This window comes from Glandiceps talaboti, chromosome 21 (genome assembly GCF_964340395.1).
Source record: "Glandiceps talaboti chromosome 21, keGlaTala1.1, whole genome shotgun sequence".
NCBI lineage: Eukaryota > Metazoa > Hemichordata > Enteropneusta > Spengelidae > Glandiceps > Glandiceps talaboti.
The window spans coordinates 7,561,725-7,582,450 of record NC_135569.1 but is presented as its reverse complement, the minus strand read 5'-3'; the positions used below and the strand labels follow the sequence as shown (position 1 = coordinate 7,582,450).

General features: G+C 34.6%; 3 protein-coding genes across 3 annotated transcripts; all 3 read right to left on the bottom strand.

Annotated features, from left to right (window-relative positions):
• Positions 1-1,197: 1,197 nt before the first annotated feature.
• Positions 1,198-5,853, bottom strand: LOC144451606 (sialate:O-sulfotransferase 1-like). The gene is made up of 4 exons (XM_078142495.1): positions 5,653-5,853; positions 4,967-5,131; positions 3,532-3,720; positions 1,198-2,819 (listed from the first exon to the last, which is right to left on the bottom strand). Exons 1-4 carry the CDS (start codon positions 5,789-5,791, stop codon positions 2,461-2,463), a joined length of 852 nt encoding a protein of 283 aa, XP_077998621.1. The 5' UTR covers positions 5,792-5,853; the 3' UTR covers positions 1,198-2,460.
• Positions 5,854-9,796: 3,943 nt separating this feature from the next.
• Positions 9,797-14,230, bottom strand: LOC144451801 (putative methyltransferase DDB_G0268948). Its single transcript, XM_078142703.1, has 6 exons — positions 14,105-14,230; positions 12,644-12,804; positions 11,757-11,967; positions 11,180-11,277; positions 10,786-10,917; positions 9,797-9,977 (listed from the first exon to the last, which is right to left on the bottom strand). Exons 1-6 carry the CDS (start codon positions 14,228-14,230, stop codon positions 9,797-9,799), a joined length of 909 nt encoding a protein of 302 aa, XP_077998829.1.
• A 1,134-nt stretch (positions 14,231-15,364) lies between these two features.
• LOC144451799 (putative methyltransferase DDB_G0268948) lies at positions 15,365-19,721 on the bottom strand. Its single transcript, XM_078142702.1, has 6 exons — positions 19,602-19,721; positions 18,723-18,883; positions 17,477-17,687; positions 16,963-17,060; positions 16,172-16,303; positions 15,365-15,470 (listed from the first exon to the last, which is right to left on the bottom strand). Exons 1-6 carry the CDS (start codon positions 19,719-19,721, stop codon positions 15,365-15,367), a joined length of 828 nt encoding a protein of 275 aa, XP_077998828.1.
• Positions 19,722-20,726: the final 1,005 nt, after the last annotated feature.

The following is a 20,726-nucleotide window of genomic DNA, read 5'->3' as shown; positions in this document are numbered from 1 at the left end:
CGATGAAATCATAGCGGTCAAATCACACGGCAACGATAAACATTATCTAACTTTCGTAATTATTCATTACGATAAACGTTGTTTTTGCCACTCAAGAAATTACTATGTATACTCGCGGATTTCTGCTCTGGTAATATCTCAACAATACCTATGCGATAGGTGTGTGTGTAATGTATTAATAACTAAAGATATACATTAACACATATGCCACCAGCCTTTATTCATTTATAGTTAAACAATATAAAATCTTCTTTTTCGCGGTAACATCTCCATCTGACACACAATTACCTCTTTCGGTGCATTACAAAGCAAGCCTGGATGATGTTACTAGAAGTCCAATGTAATTAAGCATTGGTATGACTGACAATTAAAGATCAAAAGGCCGCCTAGCGTTTGAGTAACCGCAACCAGGATCCTAACATTATGAAAAATTAAAAATGAAACGCACACACATATATACAAACACACACACACACACACACACACACACCTTGTTGCTAACGTTTATCATTTTGCTTAGAAATCCGTTAATCATTGAAATCATACACTTAATTTTTCCATGCCGTTTGTTCACAGGCTTTATTGATTCGCTGGCATATCACACGCTATACTAAAATACATAGAACAGGGATACACAGCAAATATAGAGATATATAGAAACAATGAAAATGATTTGTAATATGATTGCCAGTACCCCCCGGTATTGTGAAAATCACATTTACTTCAATTACTGAATCTGTCCAAACACTTACAACACATGTCAATCAATTCAATTCGTGTGTGGACAGTTTCGATATTATCTCATAGGTTTTTTAATTGTAAATTGTTTTTGATTTTATTTTAAATATTGCTGTTTCATTTATATTTAAAATCAGTCCCATATCTTATTTTGTTTCAAGCTGCTGATTCTGCATGTAGTGATATGTTCTAATATATGAAATATTAAGAGAGTTTAGATGGGATGGATCAATGTGTCACAAACATTCAAAAATATGCAACATCCGTCTCCATCACATAAATATAATGTAAAAGCGCAAAGCATTTCCACTTGGCTATAATAGTAGCATGTCTATGTTTATTGTCCTTTCATGATCAATTCAACACCATCCTCGTATTAATTAGTCAAACCAAGAAGGCACCTAAAGTTGTGCAATAGGTATCTTGCAAATCCGACATGTTGAATGTTGCATCATGGGAAATGTGATAATAAATACTCATCAATTAGCATTATGAACAATGTTGATACATTGTTTGTAACCACAAATAATCAATTCATAGTTACCCTGACCATTTCGGGAGGTTTATTTCATCGCGATCGGTAGCTCTAGATTAGGTATTACGATAAGCTCATATAATCCCATAGTCCTTTGCGTTTGAGCATACTCAGTCTGGATTGCAAGTTCCCAAATTAGGAGAAACTGACGATGATTACTGAGATGGTATCCTTTTCTCATCTAAATCCTTTCATTGCCCTGTACTGTTCAAACCCTTACTTTAAGAAAGTATTTAAATTAATTATTAAACAATGATGCCATATATCTTCTATCTGATTGGATGAAAGCAAACAATGGTGGCATTGGTGATAATTAACTTAAAATGATATCGTCAGTGAAATGATAACTTATCATTTACAAAGACCATATGCTGTCGCACTGATCATGTGATCTGATTGCGATTGTACTTATTTGATATACACTCGACCAATCAGGTTTTATGTAGGGATATCATGTGAATACTGTACTCAATTTTTTCTCCGTAGTCCTCATTGCGCCTAGCCTTATGCAACACAAATAAGAGAAGAGAAATTGTGGATTTTGCAACAAATATGACCCATATTTATCAAAGAGTAATGTGAATCTTGAATACAAAATTAGTCTGCAATATACATGCAATTGCTTGATATTGATACTTGAGCCTTAAGGTCAAGGGATTTCAAACAAAATTGATGCTCCTTGGTAGACACCTGAATGGACTCGCTATGTATAACAGTTATAGGGTTATGTGGAAATTCGTTATTGTTTCTACTAATATAGCCGCCGTTCAGTAACAGACTCACTGTATGACCATCAAAACTAATGCGAGAGTTCATTCCCCATATTCTAGATCATCTCTGAACGAAATTTAAAGGAATTTAGTTCGTATTTAAATGTCATAAAATGCCTGTAATCTTTCTGCTGGCTTGTATATTTGAAAGTTTATTGATTTCAGAGCGTTTATTTATCACTAAATATTCTTTCATGATTTTTAAATCAGAAAACATTGCATTTCTTTATAGAATTTTAAGGCGAAGACAGTCTTGTGTTAATTGTTATGTTTTACATCATTGTTGTAAATAAAATGAAGAAGAATAACCAACACCGAAAAAAGTTGCTCGTTTACCTTGTTAAAATCTATATATTAACGGAAATACGTTTTTAATGTGCTGTTCGTGTCACAATTGAAGGTAAACTCATGTTATGGCTAGACCTTAAACGCAGGTTGTATGGATCTATGACCATATTCTGTTAGCACGAGATTGGTGTTTCTGATGTGCTCATCTATCAATTCACGTAAAACGGATGTGTATGGGTCAAACATTCGCTCTTCATTTTCCTGGGGTGGTTTTCGGTGGAAATTCCCTTCGTTGTTCTGCGCAATGCAACGGCGCCGTTCTACCGTGAATGTAAGGTTAAGAAATGACAGCATGCGGTCAATACTGGACATCATGTCGTTCATCAAATCTTCATAGTGAACCACTAAAACAGGTGTTGTATTTTTCAGCCAACACGTGACACTGCTTTCCCATTTTGAACTGAATGTGTTCACAAAATCTTCCCAATCTGAATTGACAAAGAAATGACATAACTAATCAGACATTTAAATCATAGGATGAAGCTACAGTATTTTTTCAAAACAGTCACAGATTATCACTCTCCGATTTTACTGTTGTATTTGTAAGAATACATACAAAGGTATTGCAAGTGTCATGATATAATGTCAGATTATTGTCAGATTGTATAATAGAATAAAGATTTAATTTGAGAACAATTCAATACATACTATACAGCAGAATGTGAGCAAAATTTTATCAATAGTCCATTTTGACTCTCAGCTAACTTTAATTCACCATTTTAGCTACTAACCTTTCAGAATAAGGGTGGGCTTTTCTGAGATGAGAATTTCACAAACAAACAAACAAAAACAAACAAACAAACAAACAAACAACATAAAAATGTTCGAATTGAAAAATCACCAAAAACAGTGTTAGGTCCTTACGGCATTAATGTCCTCAACTGTATTATACCCCAATACCTGTACACATCTTCATTGAACTATACAATATTCACACCCTAATTAGGGCTGTGCCTTTCCTCGCCTTCGACTCGAAGTACCAAGGCTCTTCTGTCAATTGTATTTCCTCAGTAGGAACTAAGTTAACCATTGGGAGATAATATACATTAATATAATTGTCATGCCATGTACATGCGGTCACCGAGGTTTTTATCAAGTTGAAGTTCCACACATTACAGCTGATGAAAGACAGATACTAACCTTCACCTGTCATATTCTGTCTTGGAAAATACCCTGTATGGTTTGTATGTCTTCTACTGTACTCTGTTATCAGAAGGTCGTACGGATTTCGAATAAGCAAAATCGCAGATGAAAACTTTTCATTGCAACCATGTATTTTAACGATGAGAGTATTGCCTTTCTTGAAATCTTCAAGCTGGCCAAGAAAACCTGTTGTTGCCGCCGATAGAAAACGAATAGAGTGATGGCTGTATACATCCACTTAGGAAATCGTATCACATTGTTGCTGTGTTCTATTTAACTTTTATCGTCAACTATCTATCCAGTCAACTGTACAAAACATATTCAAAGAAGAGTAATTCCTTATAATTAACAAGCTGTACATGATAAATAACAAATGATTTATGATCTAAGTGATCATTGTCTTTGAAATTATATATCATCGTGATGAATCATGATCCCTTCTATAGAGATTATATATTGTCTAAATGATCGATTATAAAGAGATTGTGTTTAGTTTAGATAATCAATTCTATTGAGATTGTCTATGATGCAGATGATTCCTTCTATAGAGATTATGATACATAATTATTAGACAGAGTTCTTAACCACTACACAGTAAAAAAGATTGTGAGAAACCGAGGTTCAATAATCATACACATGACCATGAGTGAGTGAGTATAAGGAATTCATAATGCTGTTCTGCTATGGTAAATAATAACTGAGGGAAATCCTTAAATGGTAACTTTGTTATAGTTAGTCTACTTGACAGTTTAAACAGGAATGTCACTCCATGAAATAAACTTTGGGTTCTCTGCAGTAATTTGAGTTCTAGAGAGTGATTTCACATGACATACTTTTCGTTCAGATGCCAACAAACCCTAAATTGAACTATTTTTTCACCTCTAGTGTGTTTTCAGTGGAACATCATTATTGATGGTTCTTACCAGACAGTTATATTTAATAAATATTTAATATATAATATTTAATTTATATTTAATAGATGGAAATTGAATATTCACAATTCTACATTTCTTTCAGATAAATGTTTATGAATATACCTCGTTCTTCTGTTAGATATTTATGCCTGCTAAGTGTAATGAGGGTGTACCACTGAATAAAAGAACACGAAAGGTGAAAATGCATTTCCATTTAGAAACGAAATTAAATGAAGAGACATCATGACATTACTACAGAACCTAAAATTTCTGAACATACATTTATTTCGTTGAGTTATATTTCACTGTTAATGGAGTTTAAGGAAACGTTGATGTCAAACATTTATCGTCGGCTTCGTCTTAGACATAATAAGTTAGCAAGCCCCTACCCAAAAGTGTCTTGTTTATCAATTAACCTGGCATAGAGCCGTACTATAACTTTCATATTAATAAGTGTTTCGAACAAAAAAGTGATATTACACTGAATGTGTTTCGAATTACAAACATATTTTACCTACCTCCATTATAGAGATTTTTATCATCGCCAGTAGCTCCAGTGTAAAATCCTGAAGCAATCTCCAGGAGGTATCTTGTCCAGGTGTTTCCAGATCCAGGAAAACTTGTTAGAGCTACCAGGGGCCGAGTATCTACTGTCCAGTTGGGAAATCGTACTGTGCAATCCACTGTGAGTTGAAAACAAACATTCCAGGGCTTATTTATTATTTATGAGGAATGATATGACCTTTCAGAAGACCTGCACGATATCGATCATGCTCTGGTTGGCGTAGGCATTCTAACGTGTATCTAAACCCCTCTATTGAGACACCGATAAATGTGATGAATATGACTTTGATATAATTAACTATTTTGAACAGTGAATGATCATTACTTATTATATAGAAGCTCAGAATTTCATTGGTTGCATTTTACATGCATTCTTTGTATATATCATCTACAATACAGCAAGATTACGAGGACATATCTCAAAATAGTACGTTCATTCTTTGAACGATGTTTATCATTCTTTCATAGAAATGTCGATGGGTGAAAACAGACAGCTAGAATATGAAACATATAATAACAAAATATATACTAGATATATCACAAACTGGTTCAAATTCAATTCTCAGAGTATTCACTGGTTGAGACAGTTTTTGAAGGAAAACAATGACGTAAACTTTGTATCCAAACCAATTTTACTTACGCGTGGATGCGTCCTTATTCCAGTGTGCTCTTGTCAGAATGTACGGCACGTTTTTTCGAAGAGTGGAATTTCTGATTACTAAAAAAACAAATGTCACAAACAGACTTGAAATAAAGAAAAGCTGCCACTGGCGCATCATTTTTACATCAATGACATCGATACAAAAATGAAGGGTGACAAAGATTGAAAGCCAGTTTTTCTGTAAACCAGATTAAGTAACATGTGTTACGCGACAAAATCCTTGCATTTCCGGTACAATTGTTATAATTATGATAACAGTAATTTACATTTATACTGCGCATGATCCAGGCGCTCACACTTGATGCCCCTGACATGGTTCATGGCGCAACGGTCTTTAGCTTCCTCAACTCCCTGGGGAGCACACAATCCATTGCATGCCTCTATAAGAGCAAATGAATAAGTAATTAAATCGTAACCCTGTACTACAAGGTCCCCAATGATACAGCTAGGCATAGTCCTGGTTAAAATGTTGTCCAACGACATTAGCCATTCAGAATGTTATCACTTTATTTGTCAGTATCTACCCTTCATGCACGCCTTTCAAAGCACTGCAAATTCTTCTCCGGCTATGGTGCATGGTTTATTTCAAAACGATTTGTTGATGTTGATTGCGTACACAAAATACATATCCTCGAGGAGGGGGGGGGGGGCAGGGGAGGGGATGGGAGTATTTCTAAGATATAGATTAAATAAAAGAGGAGGTAACGCCCAAAAAATGCGCCGTAATTTTTTACAAATATATAACACGTTATTTGATATGTACTTTGTATCACTGTGTAGTTTGATACACAGTGAATTATTTCCAGCGGTATGTAGTAAAGCGATACATTACTGTCTCAACGTTTTGTACACTTTCGAAGTCATTAGCAAATAGACTATTGGGCACCAGCTTTCACCTCAATCGAATTGAGTAAGAGTTTTCTTGTTATAGTATAGGTAATACCAGAAATGAAAAGGTAAGGCTGGTACTTGCGATAGGATAATGTAAATGAGTATTCCTAATCTACCATAATCTCCTCGCGCAAATCTGAAAAGAAATTAAATTTATCTATATCTATGCATATACTCCTGTTCGCCTACTTAAACACTTTCAGAGCAGATTTGTGCACTTAAAAAGAATCAATATTTTTCTCGGTCATCACAATTGTTGACCTAGCAAATAACTATGAAACGGCAGCAGGATATATCATGTCACTCGCGAAAATAACTCCTGTAAGCCCCACTATCCATTGTGAGGCCTTTGAGTTCTCTGATTGTGTATTTCATTTTGGAAATCTAACGATCACTGTGAGCTATATGTATAGTAACAATTCATCAATATTTTACAAAAAAAATCATAACAACAGATTAAAATGGTTATATATTCCCATTTGAGAATTGGAATGTCACAATAAGCATCAATCACTATTAAGGAGTCACAGCAGACTATTCTCCTATACCAAATAAATACAGTACATGTATTTGTATATGTACTTTCAGGCACAGAACTGGTCCCATCAATTTTGCTCTGTATTTTTCAATTTGAATAATTCTTCTAAATGACACTATTTGGAGAGTATTACTTTCAGCCTACTTTGCAACTCGTGTTGCTGACAGAACATTAATTGTGTCTGCTTGTTTAATTGTCTGAGTTAAATGTCTGAGTTTTGACAATAGCACGACTCATAAAACGGTTGATTTAATGTATATTTATGTGGCTATTTCTACATCTCGTTAGTTCCTTAATCAAAAATTTTACTAGGATATGATTGACAAAATTTGTGAGATGTATTTATACTAAATACCCTTATTTATATATCACTACACGAAATTTATTATGAGATATGTGCGCATCAATTACTCTCTTTTCAACATCATTTACAAAATTTGTTATGAAATTTATGTATACCAATTGCCCTTATTTGCGCACTATTTCAAAAAATCTGCTGCGCGCGAAAACTGTGAATACTACTTACCCTAATTTGCATACCATTTTACAAAATAAGTCGTTACGGTATTATTACCTTATTTATGGAGTAGGATTTTAACTGATGAACAGATTGTAAAAATTCTAAAATTCGCAGCAAATTAGAATGTGTAACAGAGGATGGAAATGGTAAAAAAGAGTAGAAAACACACAAAAACACAAAACACAAACCACAAAAGAAAATACAACACAGCAGGAACCCAGTACATTTAGTACAGTACATGGTAGAAAATAATTACATGTCTTGCACCTATACTCGTGTAGGATAAAGAACTTATTTCTTTTAGTTAGGCCTCAGCGCCCCCCCCCCTTAATTGGATACATTGACATTTGTTTCTGAGAGCACAATCAATTTAAAATCAGTATGTAGTAGAATGTAGTTCTATGAATACAAAGCCCTCGTTCCCAACATGTATTACTATGGCAACATATAATGGTACCCACCTCCAGTTATTTGCATTATAATTGATTCAATGCCATTTGCCAATAACCATCATTTGAAACTAGACAATGAGACAGCTTCTAATATGGTTTCTATCTAAGCAAGAGACACTAAAATCAGTTATATAATTTGTAATGTTTGTCATTTTTCAATTCCATCTAAATTGTAAATTTTGCTAGTGTGAAAATCTAATTCGAGTCTCATAACTGATGTCACAAGTTGAGGGCTACCCAGTAAGGCCATCTTGATTGTTGTATTCAAAGTAGTTTTGTTAATTAAATCGCATAATGAACGCACAGAGGTTATGATACCTATCATTCTAATTTGTCACATGAAATACATAATAATGTAATCTCCTGGAGTGAAAGTTGTAGATTTGCGTGAATTGGTGAAATTGTTCAACGAATGTTTTTTTGTTTTTTTTTTTTGTAGTTCATCAATCATCATTCAACAACAAATGTTTGTTTTTGCAGTTCATCAATCATCATTCAGAAATTTGATATTCATTCTTATGTTCTTGATACTATTTACAATGATTACGAAACATCCACACACACCTGTATAAAATCGGATTACAATAATGTTCTATTCAAGCAATTCCTATATCGATATTCACTAAGCTGACACATGTTGTAAATATGTAGATATTCCATTTATCATTCTGACGTTTATAACTTCCACGTTGTTATACTTTTCAGTTGTGAATCAGTTGTGGGCAAATATTGGTGGCGCACTTGGTTTTGGGATCGGTCTGTCGTTAATTACCGTTGTTGAGTTTTTGGAGTTCATCTAGAGGTTACATTGCGGAGGAGTCGAATCATTGGGAGGATGAATAAACTGAATGACCACATACCTAAGATAAAAACCATGATTCATTTATGGATAACCATCAATAAGGACGAAATCTATTTATATATCAGCTTGTAGACTATAATTTACACTTATCAATCATTTTCCAAAATTGTATTATACAATGAGCGGATGACGCATGCATGAGAGTAATTTACATACGTAATTGCAAATGACGAACGTATGAAAATAAATGATACAGGCTTAAACTAAGATAAATTGTGAATGGATGCAGGGTACAGTCCGGGGGTACAATTCACCAGCTTATACATGACAAGCGTCCCCATACATGAAAAAATGTATCACTTTATCTTTGTCAATCTTTTTATCATGTGTTCATTTATTTGAAAAATCTAGTAATCTTTTCACTATAACGTTTGAATAAATTATGTTGGTCGCGCATGCAAGATTGCTTGAAAAATCACAATTGTGGTTGTAAACAACAACAACAATAACAACAACAACAACAACAATAACAGCTACTACTACTACTATTACTACTACTACTACTACTACTATTAAAACATGATGGCTTAGAATGGTCATAATGTCAGTCAATGGGGAATGTAAAGAGATAGTGCGTATACCAGAGGTTGCGACTGTAGTAATATTACAACACATCATCATGGACTTTCCCAGGTGGAATGCAGAAATCAAAATTTAGATGTGAATTAGAATGTCTGGAAATATGCCAGTCGGCCAGAATGTTTATTGATTCAGAAATAATAGGTGGGTAGTGTTATGTATTGAAGTGGTGTTCTGGTTACTTTGTTGTGAGGAGTTGGACACTAGCCTGACAAAATACCTGGTCTGTAAACTTAAAGCAAACCCGCACTATGACATCCGTATGCAAAGGGGAAATTGCACTACAAGGCAAATTCCGCGCAAATGTAAAGATGCGTTCTTGTATCCAACTGACTGGCTGCTACACAGAGGGCGGACTTCCCTAGACTATCCAGGGGGCTACCACCTATCAGATAAGGGATTACACCACTATATCTCCTACGGGCAACTTCACTATTGTATTTCTGTTCTGGGGAGGGGGTCCTGAAAACAGAATTCAAGTTACGGGAAATGATTTCAAAAGAATTAATAACAACAAATACTAGCCCATACTCAGTATAGACATTGGCAATGTCATTGCAACTTCTGAATCCATATTCACTTGGCTTTGATTACAACATTTATTGTACAATTGATGGAAGTGAAGTGAACCGAATAACCGGAACCAAACAAATATATTTTAGGCCTAAGTTACAAATAAAAACGGACATAAAATACATGAAAAATCAATTACGTAGAAAGACTAGATATAGACTAGATATAAAGACTTAATATATTGGAAACTAAATACCCTTGCCAAATATGAAACAGGTTACCTCAGCATCACTGTCGTATACTCAGAAACATGAGGTAAACTAAATTTTCCTGTCATATTTAGAAACATTTCTGGCAGAAAGAGAGATATGATTTGACGAGTATCTTTCATCTGAATGAAAAAATGGGACTAATAAAATGATACCTCCCAAAGTACCCTGTACTTTTATATATATATATATATATATATATATATATATATATATATATATATATATATATATATATATATATATATATATATATATATATATATATATATATATATATTGGTATCCTGTATGTATATGTATATTGGTAAAAGTTGTGGCGACTTCTAAAGTTTCTCATTTACCGAGCACCAAGAACCAATGCCTGAATTGCGGGTTATGATGACGTAGGAAGACTAGGGTATAAAACCTATATTTTGTTCGAACGCATTTTTCTAACTTGTGTGCGGTATAATCACATTATGAAATTAATATCTAATACAGCTTACTTCTGCGTAACTTTCTCCAAAACATCTGTTCTTTCTGGATATTTCGCCTGGAATTTATGGAACGCGCTCAAAGAACTAAGGTAACCAACAAACCCTTCAACAGTAGTATCGATTTGATCTATTGTATCATACCTGTAATCAAATGCACAAAGAAAGTAAAATTGGATATAGATGAAATGCAACAGTTTCTTTTCACACAATATAAGTCTTGTATAAACACTGTTCGCCAGGTATTTTTCTCATTTTACATTTTGATGGCATGTCGTGTGCAGCATAGGTTATTGCGGTAGTTATACCTGGTCCATTAGTTCATGAATCTAACCCAACACATTGGAAATACATATACTTTATTGACACAAATCAATGTGTAAGTGTTTATAAACACAAATGTTACCTTTCCCTTTCCTCATATGGCAGTTCTATATTGGTGTACTTAGTTTCCACGTGTTTATGTCCGTCGGTCCAGAAATCTCGTAATAGTCCATAGCGAAACTGTTTGATAATAGGAGAACTATTCTGTTTAGATTGTCTCAATATCATGCGCTATTCCAGATACCGAAGTTCCAGTCATAAATGTGGCAAAGTGAGAGATACTGTTTTGTATTTAACACTGATTATACGACAACATCAGGAATAAATTGTTTATAATAAATATAAACTCTTTGCGTATTATCACAATGGCACTTGTAATGTATATTGTGACTACTGGTGCACATTTTTAACTACACCGTATTTACGAATGAAACAGTTCAGCGGTAACAATGTGAATAACGAGTAGTAACTATTTACCTGCTGTCTTTTCGCTACAATACCCCAGAAAATCATATGAAGAGTTATACCAGTGATAACAGGTATATGGCGTAGTACGTGAAATCACAAATATATTTTGACATTTGGCAAGGTCCTCATATCCTTGTACTATTTAATGCGAATTTGTGATAAATAGTAAACATATGTTAGTGATTTCTTACTTCATCGTGTACTGCTTGGAGTTCAGGGCCTTTAGCATGTCTGGGAAACTGTACATTACCGCGGCCATATACAGCGAGACAACCATTTGGCTTGAGTACCCGATCAACTTCCTTGTAAAATTTCTTTAAATCAAAGAAATGAACAGCCTGTGCTGCTGTAACAAGGTCTGCGGTGTTGTCCTCTGCTGGGATACAGTCTTTAATGCGAACACTGGAAAACGAGAAATCAGTAGTTGTAATCTTTGATACCTGCCATGTTGTCATTGCATCATTGTGAATATATAGAGGTTGGCCACTTGATGTAATGCTGTCTGGTCAACCTCACCTACAAAGTTGTAATACCCTTTTCTGAGTTATTACTTATCGGTCAATTATTGATCATTTGAGAAGATTGAAATTTTAACAACACGTCATGTCTCCCTCACAATGCAGTGTGATGGGTGGGAATTCGAAGGCAAGCCAGGATGCCAATTTACTCGTATGAGCTGGTAAGGATCCACACTCTAAGTAAGATTGGACTTTACTTCAAGCAACAGAACCATTGTTTAAACTAAAATTACACATTTTAAGTAATTATAGACTTCATTCATTGGCTTCAAGTAAATGTTTGAGTGACTGAAGAAAGGAATCGAAGAAGCAGAACGAAAATACCATTTCAAGGGCATATACATAAACTAACTTGGTAAATAGCATGACAATATTAATTAGAAGAACTATAAAGCATGCGCAGTAAACACCTTGTAGTATGAAAGTGACCAATGATAAGCTTTAATTTAAAAAAGAAAACGACTGTGTGGATCAACATAGCAAATATAAACTGAGCTAGTTTTATTCGCAAAATCAAGGATTCTTCCTCGAAAAACGTGAAACGTGTGGTGAGTACTCACTGATATTTCACATTTCTTGGATGATCTGTCTTATTGGCTTCTTCTATCTGAGCTTTACTGACGTCGCATCCTATGACTGTGTCAAAATGATTGAATAGACTCCTTGTACTTTGACCAGTACCACAACCTACATCAATGGCCAACCTCCATGGACCTGGATTCTGTGAAGCAAATATAACATGGCACATACAATTAATCATATGACAAATGCTATTAAATGTTCCTAAGGATTTGAAATTTTGAAGGTTTCCCTTACTAAACACTTACCCAACTTTAATATTTGCATCTTTTATTTTAAGCTAATAAGTCAATTATAATGAGCATTGGGGCCAATTTACCTGAAATCAAAGCTCATAAAAGCTTTGTAAACTGTTGCATTGGGCCTAACAAGAAAATTGTGTGGTTCCGATTATTCTCAATTTTAGAATAGGTGGAGTAGGTAGATTTTTTATTTTATTTTTTACATGTATATTTCTAGTTCAGGTAGTTATGTTTCCCGTTGTTTTCCATAATGCTTCTGTGTTTTGGTTTCTTCAAATCAGATGTACAGCCATTACAGATTGGATGAACAGTTTTATATTGTCTTTTTTAAGATGCTGCCAGATTACACATCCACTTTTTCTTTTCCCGACTTATTTTATTTTTTTCTCTTGAATATTAAAAAATAAAAAACGTTTAGGGTCGGCAGTGAAAAACTAGCTATAAAAAGGGTCGGGTAACCGGAACCAAACAACTTTGTTTTATAAGTCTTGCTCCTAGTTTCTTGGAAATAAAAAATAAAACAAATTTGGATGCTTACTATGTTTCTTAAAATCGGCTATATTTTATTATTCAATAGAATGTAAAATACACTATTCAGCAGTAGCCACATTGCATTCTAACATAACCTAAGGTCATTGACCTATATATATCAAACACATTGTATAGTGACCCTTAATTTGTGGGTTTTTGTTGTCGATTGTAACGTTAACTGAGAGCAGTTTTTGGTTTTCTTTAAAAAAAGTAACAACAAAAGCGTAATTATTATTTTAGAGACGCGTGCTACGCTGAAAGCAATACAAACCACACCAGTACTATTCGAATAATACAAATTTAATGTATTTCAAGATGGCGCCACACAGGCTATTCCGGTGTCACACGGTGTCACGAGAGTGAACCCTTGCGTCTGCATTGTTCGGACCATGGTAAATTAAACCACGAACTTTAAGCGCCTATCGTATACACTCAACAATACACTACAAGAGGTATACATAGGAAGATAAGGGACAGTCACTACCATTAACATTACGTAGGGTATTCGATACAACTACTAGTATGTCGTTTGTATACATGGAAGGGAAGAATAGGTCATGTCACTGTGCACACGCCATACTGTTAGTTAATAAAGAATTCCGTACAACTCTAAAGAAATCGCCGAATCTGTAAGTAGGCAAGCCAATACAGAGCTCACCATTACGATACCTTATACTGTAGGAATTCAATTATTTTGTCAGTCACTTCTTTTGGATACGTCCCTCGGTATTTCTGGTAAGCTTCAGCTATCGCTGTACTAGCGAAAAGTTCCGTGTATGACTTCGTAGTAGCCATATTACTGTGCACTTTTTTTAAGTCATGAGTCGACAGATAAAACATTTATATACTCCACTGGACAGGTCGCTCCTTCGGCCTTGGGATGCTTGGGTATGGGTGCCTGTTTGAGTTGGTTATCAGTCTTTGAATGATTTATCTTTACCTAGGGACTGATCACACAAAAGGTATCGATAGCACGATAATACACACACAGATAAGACCTAAAAAAAATTGTGTGGTTCCGATTACATTCAATTTTCATTTTATAATATATTTTTTTCATGTGTGGGTGTATTGTTCAGGTTTTCCATTGTTTTCCAAATGGTCTCTGTGTTGTTTATTTCTTCCTATTAGATATACAGCCATTACAGATTGGAAGAATAGTTTTATATTGTGTTTTTAAGTTGATGGCAGTTTCCGCACCCACTATTTCTTGCGAGACTTCACAATTTTTGTGATTTCTTAAATCATTTTTCTTGAATACGTAAAAAAAATGTTTAAGATCGGCGTGAAAAACGGGGTGGGGTCGGGTAACCGGAACCAAACAGCTTTTTTTATTTGGCCTAGGGTATATATATAAACGACGTCCTATTTTATAAATTTTGTAATGGTTTTTCTTGCGATAACACTCTTTGTTTCGACGATTTTATTAAATATAATTATAATTATCAGAATGTGAAAATCTCAGCTACTAGTATATGGTTTATCCCTCGATTGCAACTTTAACTTACTTATGCACATGACTCATTAAAATCAAACACGACAACATCTAACTTTGTGGGACACATGTACTTTATTATCATCAAAGGAAAAAAAACACGGTAAAGGAAATTTAAAGCAGATATACATTGTCGTATTACTGAAAAAAACCTACATTAATGACTAAATTATTAAATTGATACACAGACACAGTTGCTGTTGTTGTTGTTTTTGTTGTTGTTGTTTTTGTTGTTGTTGTTGTTGTTGTGGTTGTTGTCCATAGTAACAAATTTGACAAATGCCAAAAAAAAACAGACACCCGAAAATGCCACAGCTGATAATTTTGTAAAACATTTCGCTGACGCTGAGAAAATGTAGTACACAATGAAATACTCCCCTTTAGTTCATTTAGTATTTGTTGGATTTCAATAACATTTTCAACCTTGATTTTGTTTATGATAATTTCCCTGGTTTTCTTCCCATCAAGAGGAAGACCGGACGATCTATTAACAGACGTGTCTTCTGTGGTGGTGATTCCGCCTCAAGTATGGTCATAAACCTGAAAGAAATTATACATGAGCGGATGAAATGACGGCATAAAAACACCAAGACGATAGTCATATCTATGAATGGTATCATCCCTGTTCCTTATAATTCGATTTGATCTAATTCAATTTGGTTTGGTGGGGTGGGTGCCAGGGTGGGTTGGGTTTGGTTGACTAAATTTAGATATAATTGCTTTCGCATGATTCGATGTGATTAGATTGGATTTGTTTGACTTAATTCTAATTAATTCAACAAAAAGTATTCATGATGTCACAAACAAAACAGGGAAAAAATGCACAAAATAAATTAAAAATCTAAACACTGAATATCGTGCGTGAGGATTACATAAAAACTTCAAATTTGTGAATTTAATTCCTATAGGGCCTAATGAAAACAATTGTGTGGTTCCGGTTACGCTAGATTTTAAAATAGGTGGGGTAGGTAGACTTTTCATTTTATTTTTTTCATGTGTGGTTTTCCATTGTTTTCTATATGGTCAATGTGTTATTTATTTCTTCTCATCAGATGTACAGCCAGAACAGTTTTATATCGTCTTTTTAAGTTTATTTCTCGTGAGACTTCACAATTTTTGCGATTTTATAAAAAAAATTTATTCGCATATGTCAAAATAAGTTAGGGCCGGCAGTGAAAAACTAGGTGGGGGTCGGGTAACTGGAACCAAACCACTATTGTTTTAAGCCTAATAAAGCTTACCTTTGCAGCACTTTCTCCAAGATGTCTTTTCTTTCAGGATATGTCGACAGGAATTTATGATACGTAGTAATAGAACTAAGGTATCCAATACACCCTTCAACAGTAGTATCTATTTCGTGTATGGAATCATATCTGCAATTATATAATATTTCTTAAAATAAATATGGAAATATGAAGCACAATATTTTCTTTTTACAAGTCTACTTCAGTTTATTCGCCAAGTCTAAAAGTTTTAAGAGGTACAATGCATTATTAGCTTCCAAGAGAGATCGAGAAAGTTTGAAAATATATACGAAGTTAAATATTCAGTTAGTGAGAATTGTCAGGCGTGCCTTGCTGGCTATGTTTGTCTAGCTATAAAGTATTAAAACCGAACACAATTCATTGATTACTTCGAAATAAGATATATTCTTTCACTTCGTATGGTTAAAGAATTTGTCAATTTGTGAATGTCCGATCAAAAGTCACGTCATAACTTCTTGAAATGACTTTCTTCACGGAGTACATGTCATTGAATTTAGCTCATATTTCTTTTAAATGGAATAAGATGTGTGGTATAAATTGAAATACGGTGGCGATTACATCAGTAGTTCGCACCGGAATTGTAATGTATGCACACACTGTATAATCGTTACTTATAATTTGTTATTTATTTATTTATTTATTTATTAATCTTTCATATACAGACACCATTTCAGTGCATTAGCAATGTTCTCCCAATGGAACCTGTTGCAAGATTACGTACACAGAAAACAAACAAAACAAACAAATTACATAAACAAAAAGATTACCTGTCCGTCTCTTCATATGGAAGTGCTATATCCGTGTATCGATTTCGGCTGTGTTTATGTCTGTCCAGGCAGAATTCTTTTAACGTTCCATAGCGAAACTAAATACAAACATAACCAAACGTGCATTAGTTCAATGTTTATTATAAGCCCAGCACATGATATCGTAGATATACTTCATCTACAAACAATATTAATGCTGCAAGTGCAAAGCAAGTATTGATAGAAGAGAGTGTTACAACAGATATCACATATTGTGCAGATATCACCGAGAGTTATATGTAATGGTAGTTGTGGGCCTTTCATCACATTTTAATCTCAGACTGTAGCATTTCTATTGACTGACAATATTGTATACAAGTTTGCAATGTTAGACGGGCAACACACATGTCTTACAAACAGTTTAAGTATCTGCACATTATTTTAAAAAGGTAACTGTTCTAAAGTTTTTGCAAATCTTCTTCCTTTTTGATAAGCGTATTATATAATAGGTGAACACATTTTAGTGTTGGCCTACTTCATCATGTACTGCCTGGAGTTCAGGGCCTTTAGTATTTCTAGTAAACTGCACTACACCATGTCCATATATTGCCAGACAACCATTTGGTTTGAGTACCCGATCAACTTCCTTGTAAAATTTCTTTAAGTCAAACCAGTGAATCGCCTGTGCTACTGTAATCAGGTCTACGGCGTTGTCATCTGCTGGGATAGACTCATCACTGCCAAAGCTGGAAAAAAGGAAGTCCGCCATCTTTGTTTTCTACCATGTTTCCATTCATTTGTCAAGTATTACCAGGTTTCTTGATTTAATATTAATTGTTCATACTCCACTTTCTAGAAATGGATACCCGTTTGAGCTATTCATTGGCTGTAAACTATTGTCTCTCTCGCAATATAGTGTGAGGTGTGAGAAAGCAAATGAGAACACCATTTCGGCCTATATCAGACTTGACAAATAAATAAGTGGTTGGACATTTAACTGACATCAAGTAGATGTAATATGTTGGAGAAACACTTATGAAGCTTACTTTTGCGAGGGTATATCATAACTGGTGATGATGAAATAGATACAAAGACTTTGAGGAGTGCCAAAACAGTACATCCTTTTCATAACGGAGAGGGAGGGGAGGGTGCCATATAAGGGCCTAAGTACAAAAATGATATTTTGAGAAGAAAATACATATTTTCGTCCCCAGTTCATTATGACATTAAATCGTGTTTTTTTCTTCAAAATTATGTCTTCGCCCGGAATAAGCTTACACTTAGATAGGAGAGGAAACAACAAACTATAAGAACATTTTATTGGGGATTTGATGAATTATGTCTTCTTCAGGAAATAACACAAACAAACATCTTTTTTCCACTTGTCCTTTTTGACCCTAAGCAAACTGCAAGTCACGTCTTTGTGCAATTTTCTTTCAGAATAAGGCCTGAGATCAGAAATGGAGATTACTAGAGTTGATGCAAATGCAAAATCACAAAAATGGACTTCGGTCCTTCTAATACTAATCCCATCAATTGTGATAGTGGTGAATAGTTAAAATAAAGATTTTGCAGAACTACGTGTCGAATATAGACTGAATTGTATTTTGACCATATCTAGTATGTCTTCTTTTCCAACAAAAATGAAATGTTCTCTTCATCAAACTTGATTTGTTCAAACGGCATATAACACCAATTGAAAGTTAATGTCAGTGCATTTTTTGCTGTTGACATGTTTACTAGTTGTCATATGTTATCACACCCGATGCTTGCTCACTTACTCATATTTGACATTTCGTGGAGTTTCCCTGTCCTTTGCTGCATCCAACTGAGCTTTGCTTACGTCACATCCTATTACTGTCTCAAAGTGATCAGACAAAAACCTTGTACTTTGACCAGAACCACAACCTACATCAATGGCCAGCCTCCATGGACCCGGATTCTGTGCATAACATATGGACATATAGAAAAAAAATGTTAATCTTACTAAACACTGTTGTATTTTATCATCTGGTGCGACCAAAGCGTCACCAGCACGTCTTCTTGAATTGTCAACCGTGACATATCTTAACCAACATGGCTACACTTCCTTAGCGCTAAAAGTGAGCTACATTATCAGTTATTTAAATGTATCCTTGCGCATTCACTCTGATATTTCTGAGACATCAATAGGCTAATTATATAAACTGTAACAAATATACTTTAATTCTTGTCGTACAAGACGATATCATATTAAATATTAAGTATATTTTTATGTTGAGGAAAATGATAAAGCTAGCAACGTCTGTGACATATTTGCCTGGCCAGACGATAAAATGTAGCAATGTTTGTAAGATTTTTGTCAGACCAAACGGCATTTTATTTCACGTTTCATGGATTTTTGTTGTTGAATTGATGTTCTTCATTTTCATGGATACCTAAGATGCAGGGGAAGCAGACAGTCCCTACTATCTAATTATAGTAATGTGTTAAAAAGGTAACGTTGTGTAAAATCGGAACACGAACGTACACTAGACTGTGTATAGGTAAACAATAGCCAAGGTCGGGTCACGTGCAGAATACCCACCATGTTTTAGATATCAAATTCAATTCACACAACTCTTTGAATATCACCCAATTTCTAGACAAGCAAAGAAACAAATGATTCACCGTTACATTACCTTATATTTTAAGAATTCTATCATTTCGTAAACTACTTCTTTCGGATACGTCGGCCGGAATTTCAGGTAAGCTTCAGCGATCTCTGCACCAGCGAAAAGCTCAGTAAATGTGGTATCCATGACCGACCTTCTGTGATAGCTAGCGCTAGCAATGAGTCAGCGATACCAGATAAGGGACGATAGCACAATATCACATAAGTGAACTCCGTCCATTTAAGGGGAGGGCCTGGCGTCATTGCGATTGCTGAACTTCATTTTCGTACTTCTAACCAAATCTCGAATATTTTCACACCTCAGATGTTGATGAGTTGATAAACAACATTGCCTTAAATACAACATACATTGCTAAGTTTTTGGTATTATGGTAAATACATCATTCATTAGCTCGAACTTCATGTGTACCATCATATTCTACATTGCATCGATCATAGTGTTGTGACAGAGAGAGAGAGAGAGAGAGAGAGAGAGAGAGAGAGAGAGAGAGAGAGAGAGAGAGAGAGAGAGAGAGAGAGAGAGAGAGAGAGAGAGAGAGAGAGAGAGAGAGAGAGAGGAGCACAGATAGACAGACAGACAGGCAGACAGACAGACAGACATCAGAAAAGAAATCGTAAACAAGTGGAAGATGCCATCGATGTCAGCGCTGACATGGCCACAAATTTAAGATTGTTCTAAGTGACGAATCACACCAAAAATGATGTTAGCACCTTTTGACACTACTTTTAAACAAACTTTGATAAAGATATGACGCCATATTAATGTAAATGGCAGATAAAAGAACATTTTGCAGTATTTTATAATCAACTAGAAAGTTACCTCCGTGTTAACATAATAACATTTGTGATGCTGAAATATGAACGAATGTTAATGACACCCAAGAAATATTAAACGTTTAAAAACATAAAATGTGCTTAGCGGACATAACGAGCATTCCAATTGCTTGATTACTCAATAGAATTTAGCACATGTAAACACGATGAGATATTATTCAGGATAAACTAGGCATATATGTATATATATATATTAGTATCAATCATATTCATATAAAAATTGGTATAAAAAATGTTTTATTAAGGAGCTAATGGGATGTAGAAATAGCCACATAAATATTAATTGTCAATGACGCAA

Coding starts and splice junctions, on each gene's coding strand:
- LOC144451799 (XM_078142702.1), bottom strand. CDS start 19,721: ATGGATACCACATTTACTGAGCTTTTCGCTGGTGCAGAGATCGCTGAA. Junction 17,688..18,722: donor CCACGAAATGTCAAATATGA/GTAAGTGAGCAA, acceptor CCTTTTTTCCAG/CTTTGGCAGTGATGAGTCTA. Junction 17,061..17,476: donor TCCAGGCAGTACATGATGAA/GTAGGCCAACAC, acceptor GTTTGTATTTAG/TTTCGCTATGGAACGTTAAA.
- LOC144451606 (XM_078142495.1), bottom strand. CDS start 5,791: ATGATGCGCCAGTGGCAGCTTTTCTTTATTTCAAGTCTGTTTGTGACA. Junction 5,132..5,652: donor GAATAAGGACGCATCCACGC/GTAAGTAAAATT, acceptor TTCAACTCACAG/TGGATTGCACAGTACGATTT. Junction 3,721..4,966: donor TAAAAATCTCTATAATGGAG/GTAGGTAAAATA, acceptor CGGCAACAACAG/GTTTTCTTGGCCAGCTTGAA.
- LOC144451801 (XM_078142703.1), bottom strand. CDS start 14,230: ATGGCTACTACGAAGTCATACACGGAACTTTTCGCTAGTACAGCGATA. Junction 11,968..12,643: donor CCAAGAAATGTGAAATATCA/GTGAGTACTCAC, acceptor CTCGTTTTCCAG/TGTTCGCATTAAAGACTGTA. Junction 10,918..11,179: donor CCATATGAGGAAAGGGAAAG/GTAACATTTGTG, acceptor ATTTGATTACAG/GTATGATACAATAGATCAAA.